Source organism: Mobula birostris, chromosome 10, assembly GCF_030028105.1.
Source record: "Mobula birostris isolate sMobBir1 chromosome 10, sMobBir1.hap1, whole genome shotgun sequence".
Lineage (NCBI taxonomy): Eukaryota > Metazoa > Chordata > Chondrichthyes > Myliobatiformes > Myliobatidae > Mobula > Mobula birostris.
Window position 1 is genome coordinate 129736579 of NC_092379.1, and position 23513 is coordinate 129760091.

The 23513-nt window shown below is 41.9% G+C and overlaps 1 protein-coding gene across 3 annotated transcripts in view; it reads left to right on the forward strand.

Moving 5' to 3' along the window:
• Positions 1–23513, forward strand: part of rxfp2l (relaxin family peptide receptor 2, like) — a 99933-nt gene that overhangs the window by 35093 nt on the left and 41327 nt on the right. For 2 of the 3 annotated variants that reach the window (XM_072270956.1, XM_072270957.1), the window contains exons 2-9: positions 5551–5697; positions 7501–7581; positions 8190–8295; positions 13200–13271; positions 17649–17720; positions 19992–20063; positions 21638–21709; positions 22979–23047. In XM_072270956.1, the coding sequence (XP_072127057.1) occupies positions 5551–5697; positions 7501–7581; positions 8190–8295; positions 13200–13271; positions 17649–17720; positions 19992–20063; positions 21638–21709; positions 22979–23047 (691 nt within the window). Of the gene's footprint in view, positions 1–5550; positions 5698–7500; positions 7582–8189; positions 8296–13199; positions 13272–17648; positions 17721–19991; positions 20064–21637; positions 21710–22978; positions 23048–23513 lie in introns of those variants that run through there. The other variant, XM_072270958.1, reaches the window with a different exon arrangement.

The window sequence follows — 23513 nt, forward strand, 5'->3', positions numbered from 1 at the left end:
ATCAATCATTGTGTACTGTTCCGTGCTGTACTGTTGGCTTTCCCCATTGTTCCTGTTTGGGTAAATCACATTAAAGAAGAATGGTATGAAATGATTGGTCTGGTAGAGTGCTGGTATTTCACACACATGAAGGAATCACAATGCATTTTTTTACTTGAAGAGAATGTCACTGTTGGGGTCCTTTAGGTCTTGATTAATCTGAAGTTCCTGGAAATTCTCTTGGAAGTTGATGTTCAATGAAGTCAGGGACTGTGCGTTGTATTTTTTTGTTACTTACGGGGGGAGGGGAGGCTTGAATTAACTCTTCTAGGTCAAGTTTGAACATGTTAAGTTCTATGAATTTCAAGAAAAAATAAGTTTCAATAACATTGTTCCCAATGCTCTTTAGACAGACATAAACTCTTCCGTTTATCCACTCTGATACTTTGTATGATGAAACGTGCATCTTTCACAAATTGTGCACTTACTGTGAGTACCTGACAATGATCAGACTCCTGGCTGTGGATAACTTCACTCAGAGACCAATTCTGCGACCTGCAGACTCAGTTTCAAGGGCTCCTTACAACTCATTTTCTCAGTATTATTTTTTATTCGTGCAGTTTGTCTTCTTTGGCGCGTTGGTTGTTTGTCAGTCTTAGTTTATGTGTAGTGACAGACACAAAATGCTGGAGGAACTCAGCAGCTCAGGCAGCATCTATGGACACGAACAAAGAGTCGACGTTTCAGGCTGAGACCCTTCATCGGAAGATAGAAGGTAGTGTTCGTGGGTTGATGGATCATTCAGAATTCTGATAGGGGAGGATATGGTTTTGGAAGGACACATATTAGTTGGTCAAATGCACTGGCAAATATTTAATCTTTAAACAACGCTTCCAGAGCCTATAACTAGTCAATCAGCTCAATGCTCCTTGAGAGAAACTGCTCCTCACAATGTAGTCACTAAACTAGTCCACGGAACTTCAACTATTTCCCCAAAGGGTCCCCTTGTACATAATGTACATTTCACTCTTTTGAAAGGAGTGATATATTTTCATGTTATTCTTTTCAGGAAGGAGTGTGTTGCTCCCTCCCATTGGCACCATCTCTGTTATCGGAAGCTGTCATTGTATTTCACATTGTACCGTACATGGTGTGAAAGGAATGCAGGAGTTTAGTCTATTCAACCAGAAAGAATTTCTGCTTTCAGCTTAAAATCACCTCCCCTGGCCTAGCTGGACATTGTGTATTGCTCTTTCTGTGGCTGCAGTAGGAACTCAAGAAGATATGAACAGGAGCAAGCTGTTTATTCTATCTTTCACTGAGATGGTAGCTGATCGGTGACCTAGCTACCTACGCAACAGACACAAAACGCTGCAGGAACTCAGCAGGCCAGGCAGCGTCTATGTAAAGGAGTAAACAGTCAACTTTTTGGGTCGAGACCCTACTTCAAGACTGGAAAGGAAGGGGAGAGGTCACAGTGAGAAACTTGGGGAGGGGAGGGTGAAATACGAGGTGAAAGGTGATAGGTGAAAACGGGAGAGCAGGAAGGGGTGAAGTAAAGAGCTGGGAAGTTGATTGGTGAAAGAGATAAAGGGCTGGAGAAATGCGAATCCGATAGAAAAGGATAGAAGAAGGGAAGGGGGAGAAGCACCAGTGGGAGGTGATAAGGTGAGAGAGGGAAATAGGAATGGGAAATGGTGCGGGAGGGAGGGTAGGGGCAATTACTGGAAGTTCGAGAAATCGATGTTTATGCCATCAGGTTGGAGGCTACCAAGATGGAGTATGAGGTGTTGCTCCTCCAACCTGAGTGTGGCCTCATTGTGGCCGTCGATAAGGCCATGGACTGACAGGTTGGAATGGAGGCAGCATTGCAACGGGTGGATACTGGTAGTTTCTGCTCTTTGTGGCAGACAGAGCAAAGGTGCTCGATGAAGCGGCCTCCCCAGAATACAGGAAGCCACACCTAATAACCTAACGACCTAACTACCACGTTGCCATTTCTGACCCACATCCCTTGATTTCCTTGATTTACAAAAATCGTCCCAATATCAAGTATTGCTTTGGAAAGAACTCCAAATTTATACAACCTCTTCTGGGTAACCATCTAACTTCAGTCCCTGCAGATTATGGACAATACTGCCAATTCTAGGTTTTACAATCAGAAGTAGTTTTTCTCTCTACTTCGTCACTTCCTCCTTAATATCTTGAAAACCTCATTTAGTCTTCAAATTACACAGAAAAAATAAGCTCTATAACCGTAAGACCATAAGACCTAATTCTGGTCCTATGCCTTGTGGTGTTCTGGCTGTAGTATTTAATATCATATTTAATCCCTGGACATCAAGCATCAGCTGTTTAGGATTTAGCCATTTGCAGAGGAAGATGAAAAGGAATTGCTTTCCTCTAAGGATTGAGAAGCTTTGGAACTTTCTACCCTGAAGAACTGTGTACGTTGAGCCATTAAGTATATTTAGGGCTGAGGTAGATTCTTGGACGATAAGGAAATAAAAGTCCATTACTCTTACGTTATTTAAATAGTGCTCTGCTTTTCTGTTCTCCTGACCACGGCAGATAACCACAATACCCCATATTTTATTCCAAATGGTATATTTCTCATTCACTTAACCTGTCCAGATCACTTCACAGAATCCTTACATTCTCGAAATGAATTTCCCCACTGATATTTACATTGTTAGCACACTTGAGTGTTTGAGACATTAATACAAATGTGTGAATAGAGTCATATAGTTATAGAAAAGTACAGAACAGAAACAGACCCCTCGGCCCATCTAGTTCGTGCCGAACCATTTAAACTGCTTACTCCCATTGACCTGCACAGGGACCATACCTCTCCCATCCATGTACCTATCCAAACTATACCCCTCATAATTTGGTATGCCTCTATCAAATCTCCCCTTAATCTTCTAAATTCCAAGGAATAAAGTCCTAACCTGTTCAATCTTTCCTTATAACTCAGGTCCTCCAGACCTGGCAACATCCTTGTAAATTTTCTCTGTACTCTTTCAACCTTATTTACCCCTTTCCTGTAGGTAGGTGAGCAAAGCTGTACACAATACTCCAAATTAAGCCTCACCAGTGTCTTGTACAACTTCAACATAACATCCTATATCCTGTACTCAGTACTTTGATTTATGAAGGCCGATGTGCCAAAAGCTTCCAGTCAAGATGGTGCGTGCATACAACGCTCCTTTGATCGACATCTTCTGGATAGATCATGAAACCACCTTCTTCACTTTTATGTCTTTTTATGTCTGTTTCTCGTCTTGAATGTGATTCTGGAAATGTTCGAGCCTGTTTTTTGCTGTTTGGAGATTGTTTGGGTGCTTTAGCTCTCTGCCGTCTCTGAGAGGATTCCGAAAGGCAGAAGCAGTGTGAGTGAACCTTGTGGTGAGGAGTCTGCAGGATGGTGTGCAAGCCGATGTTTGACTTTATTTTGCCGATTATGGCTTCCGTTGTTTGCTGATTAAGGTGACGAGGGTGACTGAAACATCAATGCAGAAATTTGGAGATCATTTGGGTGTCCCAGCACTCTGCAGTCTCTGAAAGGATTCTGGGAGGCAGAGGCAGCGTGTGCCAACTTCGTAGTGGGTACACTGCAGGATGGGTCGCAAGCCAACGTTCGGCTCCATTTCGCCAGTAATAACATCCATTGTTCGCCGATTAAAGCGACAAAGGTGAACGAAGCATGGAAGCGAATGCAGAGCGAGAGCACTGGCTGCTTGCCGTTTTGATCAGTTGCTCTGTACCGGAGAGGGGTGAGCCTGCTGCTGCACCCAGAGAGTGTTGCAAGGACTCTTTCTGCGTTTTGGATGTGGACTTGGACTTTTCAGTCTTACAGTTTTTATACTCGATGTTTTTTTACCTGATCTTTTTGGGTTTTTTTTGTGGGGAGGGGGATTTGGGGGTCGATGTGCCTGATCCATTTTGTTTTTTTTGTGCAGGAAGGGAAGTTTGGGGGTTGATGTGTCTGTTCCAGTTTTGTTCGTTTTTTTTGAGGGGAGATAGAATCTGAGGATTGATGATCTTGCTGCCTTTCTTTTCTTTCTCGGCTTCATGGCTGCCCGGAGAATTAAAGAATTTCAGAGTTGTATACTTTAATAATAAATGAACCCTTGAAGCTCTCTTTACGACCCTATCTACTTGTGATGCCACTTTGAATGAATTTCCTTTGTTAAAATGTGGACGCTGCCTTTTTGACATGTTGCGTTATTAAACCCATCACTTTCCTAACAAATGGATTTTATCTTTCCTGACAGTTTATGATAGGACGGTGTTTCAGTGAAGGGGGTAATAGATCAAATTTAAGACAGTTTGATCCAGATAGTTTGAGTTCAGGTATATTAAAGTGAGTTGGAGCTGAGCTGACTGAGCATTATCACAGATGTTAGGTCAGGAATAGTGCTGGATAACTGATGTGAATCTATGTAAGAAAGGGAAACAGAACAAGACCAGGGAATCACAGATGATTTCACAAACATAGGAGATTCTGAGGATGCTGGAAATCTAGGGTACCAAACTTAATATGCTGCAGGTCAGGCAGCATCTACAGAGAAGAATGAACAGTCGATGTTTTGGGCTGAGACCCTTCATCAGGATGAAATGGAAGGGGGAAGAAGCCAGAATAAGAAGATGGGGAGGAATACAAGCTGGCAGGTGACAGGTGAAACCAGATGAGGGGGAAGGTGGGTGGATTGAAGTGAGAAGCTGGGAAATGATAGGTGGAAAAGAGGCACCAAAGGGAGGTGAAGGGCGGAGAGGAGAAGAGAAGGAGAAAGACATGGAACAGAATGGGGAATGTAAAAAAAGAAAAGGGGGGAGAGAGTGAAATTGATGTTCATGCCATCAGTTTAGAGGCTACCCGGATGGAATATGAGGTGTTGCTCCTCCAACCGGAGAGTGGCCTCATTATGGCAGTAGAGGATTCCATGGACTGACGTGGAAATGGGGATGGGAAGTAGAATTGAATTGGGTGGCCACTGGGAAAAACCTGGATGGATCGTTGTAGAAGAGGCCTTATTAACTGGAATATTTCATGTCGTTGTAGTAAAGGCCCACTCTAAACCTCCGTCAGCAACTGCTTTCCACACATAGAGTTATTTTATCAGATCTGTGATTCTGATCCCATTGCAGACTTGTCTGTTGTGCTTGTTCTGCGAGCAGGAGTCAGCCATGAGTAGCGACCAGGCCTCAGATGGCAGATCCTGAGGTAGTATTCCCAGAATTCCCCAAATGAGTTTTGACTACTCACTATCTGTCTGAACTATTTTTAAAACTTTCTGATGATCAGAGACATTTAAAAGAAATTCATATGAATAAAAAAATGAACATTTATAAAAACTTACAATACTAGGAAAGTATAATATTGGTGAGTATAATAATTAGAACAGTGTGGCCAGTTATTGAAGATGGGGCATACTATGATAAAGCTCGGAAACATTTGCACAGTCGTTTATGTAAACAGTCACTAATGAATCTAATTCTGAAATTCAGGAGAAACTGGAGAATTTCCTTTTCAATTATCAAATGTTATTTTTGTATTTGTTATTTCAGGTTGCAATGTAATTCACACAGAAGATCAAACCACATCCTGTCCTCCTGGGTACTTCCCATGTGGCAATCTCAGTGTGTGTCTGGCACAACCTCTTCAGTGCAATGGGATCAAAGAGTGTGAAAATGGAGCAGACGAAGACCGTTGTGGTGAGTGCAGTGCGGGGCAAGGTTGTTTCTGGGGATTGCATGACTCGTACCTATAGCCATATATCTGAAACCAGGTTATCAAGCTAGCTAATTTGAGATTTAAGATTAGCTTTATTTATCACATGTACATCGAAACATCAAAACATACTGTGAAATGCATGACTTGAGATAGGGAAATGCTGGGGCAGCATGCAAGTGTAACCACCTTTCAGGTGCTAACATAGTGTGCCCACAACTTCTTAATCCTAAACGTATGTCTTTGACATGTGGGAGGAAACCAGAGCACCCAGTGGAAACCTATGCGGTCATGGGGAGAAAATACAGACTCGCTAATCTGTGGCAGGAATTGAACTCCAATCTCACATCTGTAAAACATTGCGCTACTACGCTGCCCCCACGATGACACTGTGCCACCCATAATTTCAGGACCAATTCGACTGACCTCCGTCAATCGTGGGATTGAGTTTAGGAGCCGAGAGGTAATGTTGCAGCTATATAGGACCCTGGTCAGACCCCAATTGGAGTACTGTGCTCAGTTCTGGTCACCTCACTATAGAAAGGGTGCAGAGGAGATTTACAAGGATGTTGCCTGGATTGGGGAGCATGCCTTATGAGAATAGGTTGAGTGAACTCAGCCTTTTCTCCTTGGAACAACGGAGGATGAGAGGTGACCTGACAGAGGTGTATAAGATGATGAGAGGCATTGATCGTGTGGATAGTCAGAGGCTTTTTCCCAGGGCTGAAATGGCTAACAGGAGAGGGCACAGTTTTAAGGTGCTTGGAAGTAGGTACAGAGGAGATGTCAGGGGTAAGTTTTTTTGTGCAGGGAGTGGTGAGTGCGTGGAATGGGCTGCCAGCAGCGGTGGTGGAGGCGGAAACGATAGGGTCCTTTAAGAGACTCCTGGATGGATACATGGAGCTTAGAAAAATAGAGGGCTATGGGTAAGCCTAGGTAGTTCTAAGGTAAGGACATGTTCGGCACAGCTTTGTGGGCCGAAGGGCCTGTATTGTGATGTAGGTTTTCTATGTTTCTATGATAAATGTCTATTCTGAAAAATCCACAGTGAAATGAAACTACTGCCCTCAATATATCAGCAACTAGTGTGGCTAAGTTTATGAGATTTCCTCACCACCCACCTTCACCTTGAACAAGTTATGCAGTGACTAACATAGAAAGTCTGCAGGTGCTAGAAATCCAAAGCAACACACACACCACGCTGGAGGAGCTCAGCAGGTCAGGCAGCATGCATGGGAAAGAGTTTGGACCGAGTTGGACTGGGACACTTCTTCAGGACTGAGGGGGAAGGGGGGAGATGCCCGAAATAAATGATAGGGGGAGTGGAAAGAGGCTAACTGGAAGGTGACAGGTGAAGTGGTGAAAGGTCAAGGGCTGGAGAAGAAAGAATCGGATAGGAGGGGAGAGTGGACCATAGGAGAAAGGGAAAGAGGAGGGGACCCAGAGAGGAGTAATAGGCAGGTGAGAAGAAGTAAATAGTGAGAATGGAGAATAGAGGGTGAGGATTTATTCACTGGAGGAAGAAATCAATATTCATGCCATAAGGTTGGAGAGTATCCAGACAGAACATAAGGCGTTGCTCCCCCACTTTGAGGGTGTTTATTCTTTTCCATAGATGCTGCCTGACCTGCTGAGTTCCTCCAGCTTTTTGTGTGTGTTACATACAGTACAAGTATATTCAGTTTTGGATATGTTCATATTTGATGGTGATTCTTGAGTTCATTGTCAGAGTGAAGCCTTGAGATAATCTCCACCATTTCTCATTTACTTATTTCTTTCCCATTCAGAAGACTTGGGTGGCTGGCCCCAGATTATGGACTGGTACATAACGCAACTTATTATTCGTGATGACAAACTGATCAATTGCTGTGAGTAAGCACTTTATATGGAGAATAACAATCAACGATCTAGAAATTCAGGAGCACCTACATTTTGAAATATATGTGTATTTAAAACTAAGGCTTAATTATTCATAGAGTCATAGAACACTACAGTAGAGTTACAAGCCCTTCAGACCAGCTGGTCTATGCTGAACTATTATTCTGCCTAGTCCCATTGACCTGCACCCAGACTCTTTTATAGCCCCCAAACCCCTCCCATCCATAAACCTATTTAAATTTCTCGTCAATGTTGAATTTGAACCCACACCCATCACTTCTATTGTCGGCTCATTCCACACTCTTGCCCCTTATTTCCCCTTTATATTCCCTTAAACATTTCACTTTTCACCCTTAAGTCATGACCTTTAGTTCCAGTCTCACCCAACATCAGTGGAAAAAGCCTGCTTGCATTTACCCTATGTATACCACCTCATGGTTTTGAATACCTCTGTCAAATCTCCCCTCAATCAAAAGATGTGTTCCATTTCTATCATTGTGTCTTGATTTATGTACACTAATTCTCCTCAACTAAACAGAAGTTATTGCCATTCCTTTTCATATAATTGTTTCAATGACTATCTTGTCCTTCCTTGCAGCACTTGAGTTGTATCCAGAACGGTGCTTATGTAAAGGCTGGACAGTTAGTTGTGAAGATGCAGGCCTTCTCACTGTTCCAACGGTCTCGTCCAATGTACTTATACTGTAAGTAGCTTCATAGCAGTCAAAAAACATGTTGGATGGCAGAGCTACCTGTACATTTATTTTTCACCTTATCTTTACTTTTCATAGTCCAACACTTGGGAAAGGCTGCCCCTCCCCCTTCTCTCTTTTTCTTTTCCCCATTCTGGCTCCTCTTCACCCCTTCTCTTCTCCTCACTTGCCCATCACCTCTGTCTGGTTCTCCTCTTCCTTCTCTTTCTCCCATGGTCCACTCTCCCCTCCTATGAAATTCCTTCTTCTTCAGCCTGTTACCTTTTCCACCTATCAACTCCCAGCTTCTTACTTTATCCACCTCCCTCACCCACTCATCTTCCCCCTCATCTGGTTTTACTGCCAACCTTTACTCCTTCCCCTACCTCTGTCTTCTTATTCTGTCTTCTTCCCCCTTCCTTTCCAGTCCAGATGAAGGGTCTCTGACTGAAAATGTGACTGTTTATTCCCCTCCATAAATGCAGGATGACTTGCTGAGTTCCTCCGCCATTTTGTGTGTGTTGCTCAAGATTTCCAGCATCTACAGAATCTCTTGTAATTAAACTAACTCATTGTGGTTGAGCATCAAAATATATAATTCAAGGTACAATGATTGGAAGAGTTAAAATTAAAATAGAATTTGTTAAGGGGAGGAGCATTCAAAATACAAAGGTTAACTTTGCAATGCATCTGTGTAAATGCATAGTATATGGCTTATAAGGTTTGTAATGCAAAAAACAAGATAGAAATGTAAAGCCATATTGCACTACACCACAGAAACAAGCCCATTGGCCCATCTAGTGTCAAACCAAACTATTATTCTGCCTCATCCCATCACCTCACTTGGCCCATAGCCTTCCCATCCATGTACGTATCCAGACTGCTTCAATGTTGAAATCGAACCCATGTCCACCACTTCCTCTGGCAGCTCATTCCACACTGGCACCACCCTCAGAGTGAAGTTTGCCCTCGGGTCCCCCTTAAATATTTCACCTTTCACTTTTAATCTGTGTGGTGTGTGGCCAAGTGGTTAGGGCGTTGGACTAGCGATCTGAAGGTCGTGAGTTTGAGCCTCGGCCGAGGCAGCATGTGTGTCCTTGAGCAAGACACTTAACCACACAATGCTCCAGTCTACCCAGCTGAGAATGGGTACCGGCAAAGATGCTGGGGGTTAACCTCACGATAGACTAGCGTCCTGTCCGGGGGGGGGAGACTCGTACTCTCAGTCGCTTCAAGTCACAGAAACCGGCATAAGCACTGGCCTGATGGGCCACAAGGCTCGTGACAGACTTTAATCTAAAAAAAAACTTCTAATCTGTGGCCCTGAGACCTAGTTTCACCCAGACTTAATGGAAAAAGCCTGCTTGAATTAACCCAATCTATACCCCTCATAAGTTAGGATGGCATGGCACAACACATTACAGTACAGACGACACAGGTTTAATTCCCACAGCTGCCTTTAAGGAGTTTGTACGTTCTCCCCATAACCACATGGGTTTCTTTCGGGTGCTCCTGTTTCCTCCCACAGTCCAAAGGCATACAGGTTGGTTGATTAAAATTGGTCTCTGTAAATTGTCCCATAATTAGGCTAGGATTCAGTCAGGGGATTGCTGGGTGGTGCAGCACAAAGGCCCAGGAAGGCCTATTCTGTGCTGCATCTCAAGAAATAAATAAATACATTTTGTATACAATAGAGATAAATAACAGAGGCATGGCATAGATTAGTAACAGATTTTGCTCCGAGAAAAAGATTATGCTTATTCTTTCTGGCTGCTAGATATTTTTCAAAGGTACATAATGAAATAGAGGTGGCAGTTCATTCTGGAAGATATTAGTTTTGAAGAGTGCCCTCAACATTGGATTATGTTGAATAATGGTAAAGGTGCGATCATGTCACTGTGGACACCACCAAATATTAGTGAGGAAATAGGGAGCAAGTGGATAAAAAGTTGTTATTGAGAAATGCAAGAACCCGAGGGAAGTGATAATGCAAGATTTTAGCTACTCCAAATTCAAATGGGTAATTGCATTAAGAGCATTAAAAAGGAAGAATTTCCAAATTCCAATCGGAAGAATTTACTTGATGTTTCCCACTCAACCAGGTTGAGATTGACAGTTGTGGTCCGAAGCAAAAAAGTCTCTCAAGTGTTGAAATTTATAGCAAGGGAGTAGCTAATAGAAGAAGTTCAGCTTTGGAGAGTGAAAGAAAAACCTAGAACAAACACACCTAAATGGAGTAGTGTGAGTGGTGCCAGTGTCTGCAAACTGTGGTATGAACTGGATTGGGGTGTTGAAGTGAAAAACTGCCATGATAGAGGAATAGAGATGTAAGGGAGTGAGGGGGGAATCTTTATAAAGGAGATGGTTCAGGAACAATTTAGTACATTCCTACAAGAGAACAATCAAAGCTGGAAGGTTCTGAATCTGAGGTTAGTTCAGAAAGTGGTAATGATGTCCATCAGACCATAAAGCACCTCAGAATTAGCCCACTTGCCCATCCAGTCTGCTCCACCATTCCATCATGGCTGATTTAATATCCTCCTCAATCCCACCCTGCTACCTTCTCCCCATAATCTTTGACACACTTACTAATCAAGAACCTATCAACCTCCACTTTAAGTATACCCAATCACTTGGCCTCCACAGCCATCTGTGGCAATGAATTCCACAGATTCACCACTGTCTAGCTAAAGAAATTCCACCTCATCTCTGTTCTATATATTTCTATTCTGAGGTTGTGGCCTCTGGTCCTGGACTCTCCTGTCATAGGAAACACCCTCTTCACACCCGCTCAATCTCGGCCTTTCAATATCCGAAAGGCTTCAATGAGATCTTCCCTCATTCTTCAAAATTCCAGCAAGTACAAGGCCAGAGCCATTTAAAAAAAAACACTCGCAGTATTTTAATCTTTTCATTCCCGGGATCATTCTCATGAACATTGTCTGGACTCTCCCCATTGTCAGCTATGTTCTATTGAATGGTGGAGAAGGCAAGCTGATCCAAATGCTCCCCTTCTGCTTTTGTTTCTGATGTTCTTATGTCTTTCAGACTCACCACAGTCTTAGTCCAAATGTTCCCTCACCACAGTCTCATTTCCCTCCATTGAGGGCATTTATAGCAGCAGGTGCAGAAAGAAGGCTGGGAAGATCATGGGGGACACCAGTCACCCTGACCATAAACTGTTTCAGCTGCTTTTGTCGAGCAAATGTTACTACATCGTTAAAGCCAGGACCAACAGGTTAATAGGACAGCTTCTTTCTACAAGCCATTACTCTTTTAAATTCACGTCTGTACTTTATGACGGAGTTATGACGCAAAGATTTTTACTCCCTGACATTGTTGGATGCATGTAAGATTTAAATAAATTTTAATGTGTAGAAAAAAAGCTTAATTACAGAAGTGAGATGAGAGGAACTGTTCTTTGCAACACTATGGCATTTAATTATGACATCAAGTAATGCTAACCAAATTGAAGTCGCAGAAATTCAGAATCAGAATCAGAATCAGATTTATTATCACCGGCATGTGACGTGAAATTTGTTAACTTAGCAGCAGCAGTTCAATGCAATACATAATCTAGCAGACAGAGAAAAAAAAATAATAATAAATAAAATAAAACATAATATATAAACAAGTAAATCAATTATATGTATTGAATAGATTTTTTAAAATGTGCAAAAACAGAAATACTGTGAGGTGGTGTCCAAAGCTTCAATGTCCATTTAGGAATCGGATGGCAGAGGGGAAGAAGCTGTTCCTGAATTGCTGGGTCTGCCTCAGATTGTTAAAAAATGTGCAAGAACAGGAATACTGTATATTAAAAAAAATTAGCTGGTGTCCAGAGCTTCGAAGTCTATTTAGGAATCGGATGGCAAAGGAGAAGAAGCTGTTCCTGAATCGCTGTGTGTGTGCCTTCAGGCTTCTGTATCTCCTACTTGATGGTAACAGTGAGAAAAGGGCATGCCCTGGGTGCTGGACGTCCTTAATAACGGACGCTGCTTTTCTGAGACACCGCTCCCTAAAGATGTCCTAGGTACTTTGTAGGCTAGTGCCCAAGATGGAGCTAACTAGATTTACAACCTTCTGCAGCTTCTTTCGGTCCTGTGCAGTAGCCCCTCCATACCAGACAGTGATGCAGCCTGTCAGAATGTTCTGCACGGTACAACTATAGAAGTTTTTGAGTGTATTTGTCGACATGCCAAATCTCTTCAAACTCCTAATAAAGTATAACCGCTGTCTTGCCTTAGAGGGAGCCGTCCACTGGTTGGGGGGGCGGGGGCAGTCTTTACACAAGAACAACAGTGTTTGATTGTCAGAAGCCAATCATTCCAACCCTCATTTGTCATTGCAGCATATCTTCAGGCCATCAAAGAACATACCATCGATTAGTATTTAAAAATGGTAAGGAATATGGAAAAGGAAGAGGAAATGGGACATTGCTGAAACAATCTCTGCATTCATTTTAATGATATCTAAAAGCCAATGAACAGCAGAGGAAATTGTTGTTATATGAAAAGTCAACTGATTGCTGTGACAGAAAGAATGAAAAGTCTCAACAAACACAAGGAAGGACTGAGAGAATTGGACTTTAGCATGTGGAAAGCCAGCAGAAGCTGATATCAAAACCTATTTATTTAACCTTGCCTTTAAATAAAATTATCTTGTCTTCTCATGTTTCCACTTTGAACTACATAATTTGTATGAAAACTACTCTATAAATGTTACTATTATTGTCATGAGCCAGTTGTCTCTTCTTCTGTTGAAACTTTTATACTGATGCAGATGCTCAATCCAGTAAAACAGGAATAATTTGGAACATTTGCATTAGATAAGAGCTCGCTGCTGTTCTGAATGTTGTGGTAAATACAATGGAAAATGTATTCAGAATGAATTTTTATATCTCTTTCTTTGTCTAGAGATCTAAGTTGTAACAACCTCACAACTCTCACAGATGAAATGTTCATCAGATATCGAGAACTGGATATATTGTAAGTATTTCCAGAACAAAGAATACATTAGTTAACCATTGGAATATAAAAAAAATCAGCAGAAGATTACTATCAAGATGCATACGTTGAAGCTGATCACTAATGTTAGTTTTGAAGAAATACAAGTCAGTTGTCTCATTTTAAAACAGTACAGGGCTCTCTGATTTACAGAAATCCAAATTTACAGAACTTCTTCAATATATTTTAAAGCACTTTCAAGGTTGTGGTAAGCCATATATATATGTTGTAACTGGGTTACCTGCCTGGACACGCCCCTCTGCTGACTGCCCCTGTGGCTCCTTCCACAGACCGCTGAGTAAAGGCGATTGTGCCACTGCTCCTTCTCTCAGTCCAGGGCCAGACTCTCAGCATGTTGGAGGTCACATTTTACTGCGAATAAAAGCCTTTCAGTATGTACTCTATTTACAGTTTTTTGGAGTTATTGATGGTGCATCAAAGGTACAATAATAATAACAAGTTTTGCAATTCATTGTAGACCCTCATCATCCCAGATAATGCCCTCGTCTCATTACTGCCACCAGGGAGATGGTACAGCAGGTGGTAGACATGCAATTAACATTTTAGGAACAGCTTCTTCCCCTCCACCATCAGATTTCTGAAAGGTCCATGAACACTATCTCACTATTTTAATATCTTTTGTCACTTTTTTACAGTACTATGCAAAAGCCTTAGGCATATATACTGTATGAATGTGTGTGTGTGTGTGTGTGTGTGTGTGTATAGTGATTTTATGTATTGCACTGTATTGCTGATATGGGTCTCTATTATAGACTGAGTGAAAAAGGGGAAGGAGAGGGGAAGCACCAGAGAGATATTCTGTAATAGTCATAGTCATAGTCATAATCATGCTTTATTGATCCCGGGGGAAATTGGTTTTCGTTACAGTTGCACCATAAATAATTAAATAGTAATAAAACCATAAATAATTAAATAGTAATATGTAAATTATGCCAGGAAATGTCCAGGACCAGCCTATTGGCTCAGGGTGTCTGACCCTCCAAGGGAGGAGTTGTAAAGTTTGATGGCCACAGGCAGGAATGACTTCCTATGACGCTCTGTGTTGCATCCCGATGGAATGAGTCTCTGGCTGAATGTACTCCTGTGCCCAACCAGTACATTATGTAGTGGATGGGAGACATTGTCCAAGATGGCATGCAACTTGGACAGCATCCTCTTTTCAGACACCACCGTCAGAGAGTCCAGTTCCATTCCCACAACATCACTGGCCAGGTGTCTCAGGGCTGGGTGTGTCTACATCCACGCCGCCCACTGCCCTTGGCACTCCTTCTCCGCCACCTGTGCCACACCCCTCCCGCAGCGCTCCACCTTCACCATTCCCAACATCCTTTGCTCCTACCAGATTTACAAACTCGCTCTCCGCTCCATGTTGACAAATACAGTACTGTGCAAAAGCCTTAGACGCCCTAGCCATATACTGTATATGTGCCTAAGACTTGTGCACAGCACTGTATTTCTTATTGTAACTTATAGTAATAATTATTCAGCTGTACTGTTGCTGCAAAGCACAAATTTCATGATGTATGTCCACGATAATCAGAATCAGGTTTAACGTCACCAGCATATGTAGTAAAATTTCTTGTTATGCAGCAGCACTACATTGCAATACATAATAATAAACTGTAAATTACAGTAAAGTGTGTATATATATATTTTTAAGTTAAATAACTAGTGCAAAAAGAGAAGAAAGTAGTGAGGTAGTGTTCATGGGTTCAATGTTCATTCAGAAATCTGATGGCAGAGGGAGAGAAGCTTTTCCAGAGTCTAAATCATTGATCTGTAGTTATTGGACAACATTCTGATGCAAGTATTAGTATTGTCCAGGTGATCATAAGCTGTGTGAAAAGCCAATGAGATCGTATCCACTGTAGGCCAATAGGCAAATTGCGGTGGGTAGAGGTGCTTGCTTAGACAGGAGTTAATTCGTGCCTTAACCAACCTCTCAAAGCACATTATCTCCATAGATGTGAATGCTACTGGATGATATTCATTAAGGCAGCTTACCCTGCTCTTCTTGGGCATTGGTATGATTGTTGCCCTTTTAAAGCAGGTGGGAACTTCTGACTGTAGCAGTGAGAGATTAAAGAGGTCTTTGAACACTCCTGCCAGTTGGTTGGCGTAGGTTTCAGAGTCCTACCAGGTACATCATCAAGGCCTGTTGCCTTGCGAGGATTCACCCTCTTGAAAGACGTTCTGACGTCAGCCTTCGAGGCAAAGATCACAGGGTCACCAGATGCTGCAGGGATCCTCATAGCTCTAGTGTTATTCTCCCTTTCAAAAACTGCATAAGTGATGTTCGTCTCATCTGGGAGTGAAGGATCACAGCTATTCCTGATGTTAGGTTTCATTTAGTAACGGCCTCCAAACCCTGCCAGAGTTGATTCATCTTCTAACCACAATCGGAATTGTTCCTTTGCTCTTGAGATTGCCATCTGTAAATTGTACCTGGCTGTTTCTGATTCTGATGCTTATTAATGACTGAGCACAGTATCTGTTCCATTAGTTTAAATATGGGTGGTGTTAGGGTAAAGATTTAATGAAATGAAATAAGATAATTATAGCAAGTACACGCAATAGTTGTAGTGTGATCACTCAAAGCGAGTGTGACCTTCTCCTAAGGGGTTGCCTTTTGGTGGGTCCTCAAGTGGCTGTAGAGGGTGATCCAGGATCCACAAATTCTGGTGCAGTGGAGCAAAATACAATGTGGTTAGTATATAAAATATCTGTAAGCTGGAACCAGCTTATAATTAAAATTTCATCTTTATTTCATTGATTTAAAATACAATCCAGGTCTGTCCCCCACCCCAATCCATATCATCCATATCTTTAAAACAAACCTCCAGTTCTTTAACATCAGTGAAGCCTTTTCTGCTTCCCATTGGAAAATGCTGGATTTTTGGTGGATCTGCAGAAGAGTTACCAAGGCCCTTTTGCCAGCACTAATTCCACCAAAGTACAGACCACAATAGTACTGACCATGCCATGTGCTGCTGACTCTCAGAGTTTCCGGAATCTGACATATAAAGTGCAGTTTGTACATTACAAAGAGTGCATGCATTTTTTGTCTGTTGAAATGTGTAAATGAAACAGTGCCATAACAATGCAAAGCTGATTGTTGTCATGCAGATTCAGCCAAATAAATTGACCATAAAATTAGACCTTCCTTGGTGGGATTTAAAGGCATGTCTAACACCTATTGAATTGTCAGAGGTTATACTCCATTTGTTGCTCTGACATTGGAGACAGCGATTGGGGTACTAACTTGAAATCCTTACTAGAATAAAAAGATCAACACAATAACGTAAGAATGAATACTGGCCATTTCCAAAAGATTGCACTGTTTCCAGGAAAACTGCTTTTGTTCAGTTAATCTACTTTAACAAATACCTTGGAAGTATTTGAAGTGTGATTATTTATTCATTTATTTAGAGATTCAGTGAAGAGTGGGCCCTCCCAGTGCTTTGAGTTGTGCTGCCCCAGCAACCCCTGACCGCACTGATTTAGCCCTAACCTAATCATGGGGCAATTTACAATGACCATTTAATCTACCTGGTAGGTCTTTGGACTGTGGGAGGAAACCAGGGCATCTGGGGAAAACTCTAACATTCCTCAGAGACTCCTTAAAGAGGACGCCAGAACTGAATTTTGAAGTCTGGAGAGTTGTCAGAGGTTACAGTGGGACATTGATAGGATGGAGAACTGGGCTGAGAAGTGGCAGATGAAGTTCAACCCAGATAAGTGTAAAGTGGTTCATTTCGGTAGGTCAAATTTGAAGACAGAATATAATATAATATAATATAAATTCACTCTTAGCAGTGTGAAGGATCAGTGAGATCTTGGGGTCCATGTCCATAGGACACTCAAAGCTGCTGTGCAGGTTAACAGTGTTGTTAAGAAGGCATATGGTGTGTTGGTCGTCATCAATTGTGGGATTGAGTTCAAGAGCTGTGAGTTCTGGTCACCTCATTACAGGAAGGATGTGGATGCTGTAGAGAGAATGCGGAGGAGATTTACAAGGATGTTGCCTGGATTGGGGAGCATGCCTTATGAGAATAGGTTGAGTGAACTTAGCCTTTTCTCCTTGGAGTGATGGAGGATGAGAGGTGACCTGATAGATGTGTATAAAATGATGATAGGCATTGATCGTCTGGATAGCCAGAAGCCTTTTCCCAAGGTTGAAATGGCTAACACGAGGGGGCATAGTTTAAAGGTGCTTGGAAGTAGGTACAAGGGGGATGTTAGAGGTAAGTTTTTCACACAGAGAGTGGTGGGTGCATGGAATGGTGTCAGTCTTTTTTGTCTTATTTTTGAAGTAGATTTCTGTCTTTTATTCCACAGGATGTTGCAATTTAATTCAATTAGTTCCATATCCAGCAAAGCCTTTTCAGGACTTTCCAAACTGAGAAAACTGTGAGTATTTAAAGGTTTGAGAGCTTACTTAGTGATTTCACTCCATCCTATACTATTCAGCGAAAATCGTGATTATCACTGGTACATAATAACCAGACATTATGCTTTTATTTACACAAGAGATTCTGTAGATGCTGGAAATCCAGAGTAACACTGACAAAATGCTGGAGGAATTCCACAGGTCAGGCAGCATCTATGGAGATGAATAAAGAGACAATGTTTCGAGCCAAGACCCTTCATCAGAACTAATGAAAGGTCTCGGCCCAAAACATTTTCTCTTTATTCATCTCCAGAGATGCTGCCTGACCTGCTGAATTTCTCCAGCATTTTGTTTGAGATTTTATCAGAGTATATATTACTCCACAAGATTCAATTCTCCAGAAGTTTATTTCTAACTGGCTCAGACGAGACGGATAAGAAAATTCCTTGATAAGAACAGCCTATGAGATGCTTTCATTTATGATGTCATACAGGATGCAGACAAAGCAGCTACAAAATTTAGAGTGGTAAGGTAGCACAGTCGTTAGCACATTATTATAATGCCAATGACTGAGGCTATGTCCACACTACGCCGGATAATTTTGAAAACAAAGCTTTTTCTCTTCGTTTTGACCTTCCGTCCACACTGAAACGGCGTTTTCATCCCCCGAAAACAGAGATTTTCAGAAACGGTCCCCAGTGTGATTAAAACTGAAAACGCCTAATATCTGTTGCAGTATGTACGGGGTAACTGGAGCTGTCATAACATGCCGGAACAGATAGCGGCAGTGCAGCATTTCATTGTTTTCTTTTTATTGTTATTCTTATTATTATTATTTGTACTTTATTGTTGCCAAACAATTGATACTAGAGCATACAATCATCACAGTGATATTTGATTCTGTGCTTCGCAGAACCTAACAATTTCAGAACAGACAGCAATGAGACTGAAGCCAGAAGAGTTAGAAATGTACTCACCAAATTCTTTGACCCATAGCTTACTGAATAAATAAGTATACTCACTTTGCCCTGTTTTCTGTCCTTGCTTGTATGAAGGTGGTTTACCTATTTATGCAAAGTACTTCTCTGACAGTAGATGTGTAACAGCCTAAGGTAACATTGTATGGAAATACAAGATAACACTGATGCAGACATGTTTTATACATTTAACAAGGTGCTTTATTAATGCAACAGAGTTAGTCAGTTTTTCAATGTTCATCGTCAGCTGGGTCATGCTGTCCGTGAACTCCCTGTCGGTTGCCTCCATACGCTCCAGTATTTGTTTTTTTTAGTTTTAAATCCTCCTGCGCGAGAGCCAAGAGCAATTCCTTCTACGTTTTTCTACTCTGTAGCTGGACAAACGTGCACCAAGTATACCATTTCCTCTTCGCTTGTTTTCTGTGCGTCCTGCGCATGCCCGGTAAGAAGAGATTCGCCCAAATATCCGTCTAATGTGGACAGAGATATTTTGAAAAATGCTTAATGTGGACGCCTGTCATTTTTACTCAAAAGCGGCGTTTTCAAAATTATCCGGCGTAGTGTGGACGTAGCCTCAGGTTCAATGCTTGCCGCTCTCTGTGTGGAATTTGCACATTCTCCTTGTGACTGCGTGGGCTCTCTCCAGGTGCTCAGCTTTCTTCCCATGTCTCAAAGATGTATGGGTTAGTATCTCTGCATCTCTGTACTGCTATACTACAAATTACTAAAAATCCACTGAACATGTACGAATAGGTGATCATACATACCTATACGCAAGCTTAAAGAAAATAAAACTTTAAGAAAAATGACAATTCAGGTCCTAATCCAACCCCAGTAAGCAAACAGTTACACTGACCAGTATAGCAAGCTGCGATGCTTTTTTTAAAACTTTGATTTAATGGGATGAAGTCCCTTATCTAGGTAAACATTCCATGAGGAATTGGCTTTGAGGCCAACTCAGCCCAGAATTACTGATGCCTGCAAATTCCTGCCCCAAATCAATCAGTTCCAGGAAGGCCCTTTGACTGAGGGGGTGATGGACAGTTGAGTTTGCTCATTTCCAAATGAGACACTCCACAATTCCCATTACTTGAAGATAAGCACAAAGATCTCCTGGGATCCTAGACAACTGTTGGCCCTTAATAAATAAACATCTGCAAAACAGCTTGCTATTGGTGAGATAAGGCTAAATGCAAATAGACTACAGCATTTCACTTTTTAACTACATTAATTGTACTGTGGAAGAATTTTGTGTAAAGCCTTTTTCAGTCTTTGCTATATCAGTATCAACCCTTCTTATTCCTTTTTCTCCAGATTTCTGAGTCACAATTGCATTACTGACCTAGAGCCTGGAGTATTCCAAGACCTCTATCAACTTGAGTGGCTGTAAGTAGAGACAGTACTTTCCTGTTCCATCAAATCCTTTTCCTAATATAGTTCTACTATCTTCTCTCTCACTGCAGATCTTCCAGCATTAAACTGCGGTAGACCTGACCATAGAGGAACATGCAAATATGAAATTCTAACTTGCTCATACATGCAGATGCTTTCAAAGTGAGAAATATTCATAAAATGTGAATCCACTAAACGCACAGGGGAATGAAATGTGAAATAAATTTTCATCAAGGTCATTTGTCCTCTGATGCACGATAGAGATTTCCTGTCTTCTCGGTATTTCTAAATGTTCTCATCACTCATACTTGTTATTCGGGAAAGCAGATGTCCAATTTGAGATTTCTGAACAATTTCTCTGGGGAGCCGATGTTAAAGAAGAGCAGAGACTTGCAGGAGACCCAGCCATGTTCTGCATTTTCATGTTGTCAAAAGGAAAAATGATAAACAAAATTAAAGACATGAACCAGTACATAAACAGAGCTGCCCGATGGCAGGGGGGAAAAGAGAAGATGTCTGGGGTGGGTACTAACTTTGATTATGCTGGCTAACAATCATGATACTCCATATATTTCTTTCTAACCAGTCTGACATATACATATTGATTGAATATATTAACCAGGACTGTAAATTCCCAATTTCAGTCAGGTATACTTCATCCTGTAGATTTGTTCTGATCCCCAACACATTATACCTAGCCTCAAGTGAAAGGTATGTGTATTCCACTTAGGACATACCAGACACACAGGTGCACAGCCAGTCGTCGTTTAGTTATCAAGACTCAAATGCAGTATCCTTCCAGCTGTAAACATCTTCAAACTAAGATGTTATGAAACAAAATTCCAAAAAGCATAGATTAATTCAAAAAGAATAGTAATACCAAGAAGAAGAAGAAAGCTCTTAACTCCAAGTGCAGTCATCGGGACGCCATCATGATGGCGTCTTTTTAGCTGGCTTTCTTATTTTTATGAGGCCGAGTTGCTAGCTCGACACACGACCCAGCACGGATGGAAAGTGTGCAAGGGAGCCGGCTGGATTCGAACTCGAGAGCCTTTCCTCTGAAGTCTGGCGCTGATGCCACTATGCCACCAGCTGGCCAAGTAATACTAAATATGTATTATATTTATTTTTTAACTTCTGAACCACCAATTTATTTCTTCTTATAGCCACTTCATTTTGGAAATTTATTTAGTTACTTAGAGATACTGCGTGGAATAGACCCTTTCAGCCCTTTGAGCCATACTGTCCAACAGCCACTGACAATCCCCCCGATTAACCCTAACACAATCATGGGACAATTTACAATAACAAATTAACCTAGTAACTGGTATATTTTTGGACTGAGGGAGGAAACCAGAGCAACTGGAGAAAACCCAGTTCCGCAGGGAGGCCTTACAGATTATGTCAGAAATGAACTCTGAACTCCAACGCTTTAACTACCATGCCATCGTGGCGGCCAATTTCCAATTACGGTCTTGTGCATAGTGTGCGCCAGAATGGTATATTTGTAAAGATCGAGGAATCTTTCTAGAGTTCCAAGTGTCATCCAGATTCCCTTTCTGTTACAGGGTCTTGGACAACAACATGTTACGAAGTGTCACTGTGAAGTCCTTTGTCGGCCTGAGATCTCTTGTATTCCTGTACGTAACTGAAGGGTGATCCTTTCCTTATTGAAATGTTTTACTGGTGAGAAATCAATATAGCATTGTGTAACGCATTCAATAACTAGAAAATTGCTGCCATTCCATTGTCCAGAATAAAGAGGATCTTTGATTGTAAATTATGTAGCTTTCAATCTTTTATCATACATGGATTTATTTAATAATCTCAGGCAATAATAATTTTGCTGAAGTGAGTTATATACTGGAAACAGCAGTCTTCAGTGGAAAAACATTGGTGGCAGCACGGTAATGTAGTGGCTAGCTCAACACCACTACAGCACCACTGACTCCTGTTCAATTCCCACCGCTGTCTGTAAGGAGTTTGTACATTCTCCTTGTGACCGTGTGGGTTTCCTCCGGGTTCTCCGGTTTCCGCCCATAGTCCAAAGACATACGGGTTAGTAGGCTTTTTCCAGCCCAAAGGCGGTGCTACAAAAGCATTTTCCTTTTCTGTGCAGCTGCCCTTACCTCCAATTAGCTGCCACGTTAAAGGGAAAGGAAGTGTGAGAGTTGCAGCTCATTCAGGTACTTGAGTAAGTGACGAGCATCCTCGGACCAGGTTGGTCACATTGGCATGTGGTTATCAGCTCACACTTCCAGAACGTCATGGTACAAGACTTTTTAAACCAAAAGCACACAGAACCAAATTTAATCATAAACACAAGAGGTTCTACAGATGCTGTAGGTCTGGAAGGACACGCACAAAATGCTGGGGGAACTCATCTGGTCGGGCAGCATCAATGGAGAGAGATAAACAGGTGACATTTTGGGCCAAGGCCCTTCATCAGGACAAGGAAGCAAGGGAGAAGAAACCACCATTAGAAGGTGGGGCGAGGGCAAGGAGTACAAGCTGGCAGGTGATTGGTGAGATCATGTGAGGAGGAAGGGGGTGGGATGAAGTGAGAAGCCGGGAGCTGATATTGGAAGACGTAGAGGGCTAATGAAGAAGGAATTCAATAGGAAGGGAGTGTGAACTAGGGGAGAAAGGAAAGAAGGAGGGTCACGAGAAGGAAGTGATGGGTAGATGAGGAGAAGAGAGTGAGCAAAGGGGGAACCAGAATGGAAAAAGAGAGAAGAGGGAAGAGAGAAAAATTACTGGAAATTAGAGAAATGGATGTTCAAATCAAATTTAATCAATTGTATTCACCACTAGACTGCCCACCCCATCAAGGACTGGACTTAGATTTCAGTTCCGCAGAGTACATAACTCTAAGAAAAAAAATAATCTTTTTTTTTCTTTCTTTTTAGACATATGTCAAATAATTCATTGGATCATATTCCCAAAGTTTGTGCAGTGCTCCCAAGCCTGAATTGGTTGTAAGTATGAAACAGCATGGCTGTGTGCAATGAAACAACAGCAGAAAGCGAACTGATACACGTCTAGGTAGAGGACAGGGTAGATCATGTACTCTGGATGGGGCGCGTCAGTGTACGTTGTCATGCATGATAGCAACCCCATTGACTCAACTGAGCAAGTCATAGAGTAACACAGCACAGATTCAGGCTCTTAGGTCTAACCAGTCCATGCCTTTCACCGTGCCCACCCAGCAAACTCCAATTTCCTGCAATCTGTCCATATCCCTCTAAACCCCACCCTCCATGTACCTCCTTAAGTGCTTCTTAAAAATAGTGTTATATTCACCTCAACTACTCCCTTTGGCAGCTCGTTCCATATACTCACCATCCTCTGGATGGAAAAGTTGCCCCTCAGGTCCCACTTAAAATTTCTACTTCTCAAACTAAACCTATGCCCCCTAGTTTTGGACTCCCCTACCCTGTTTTC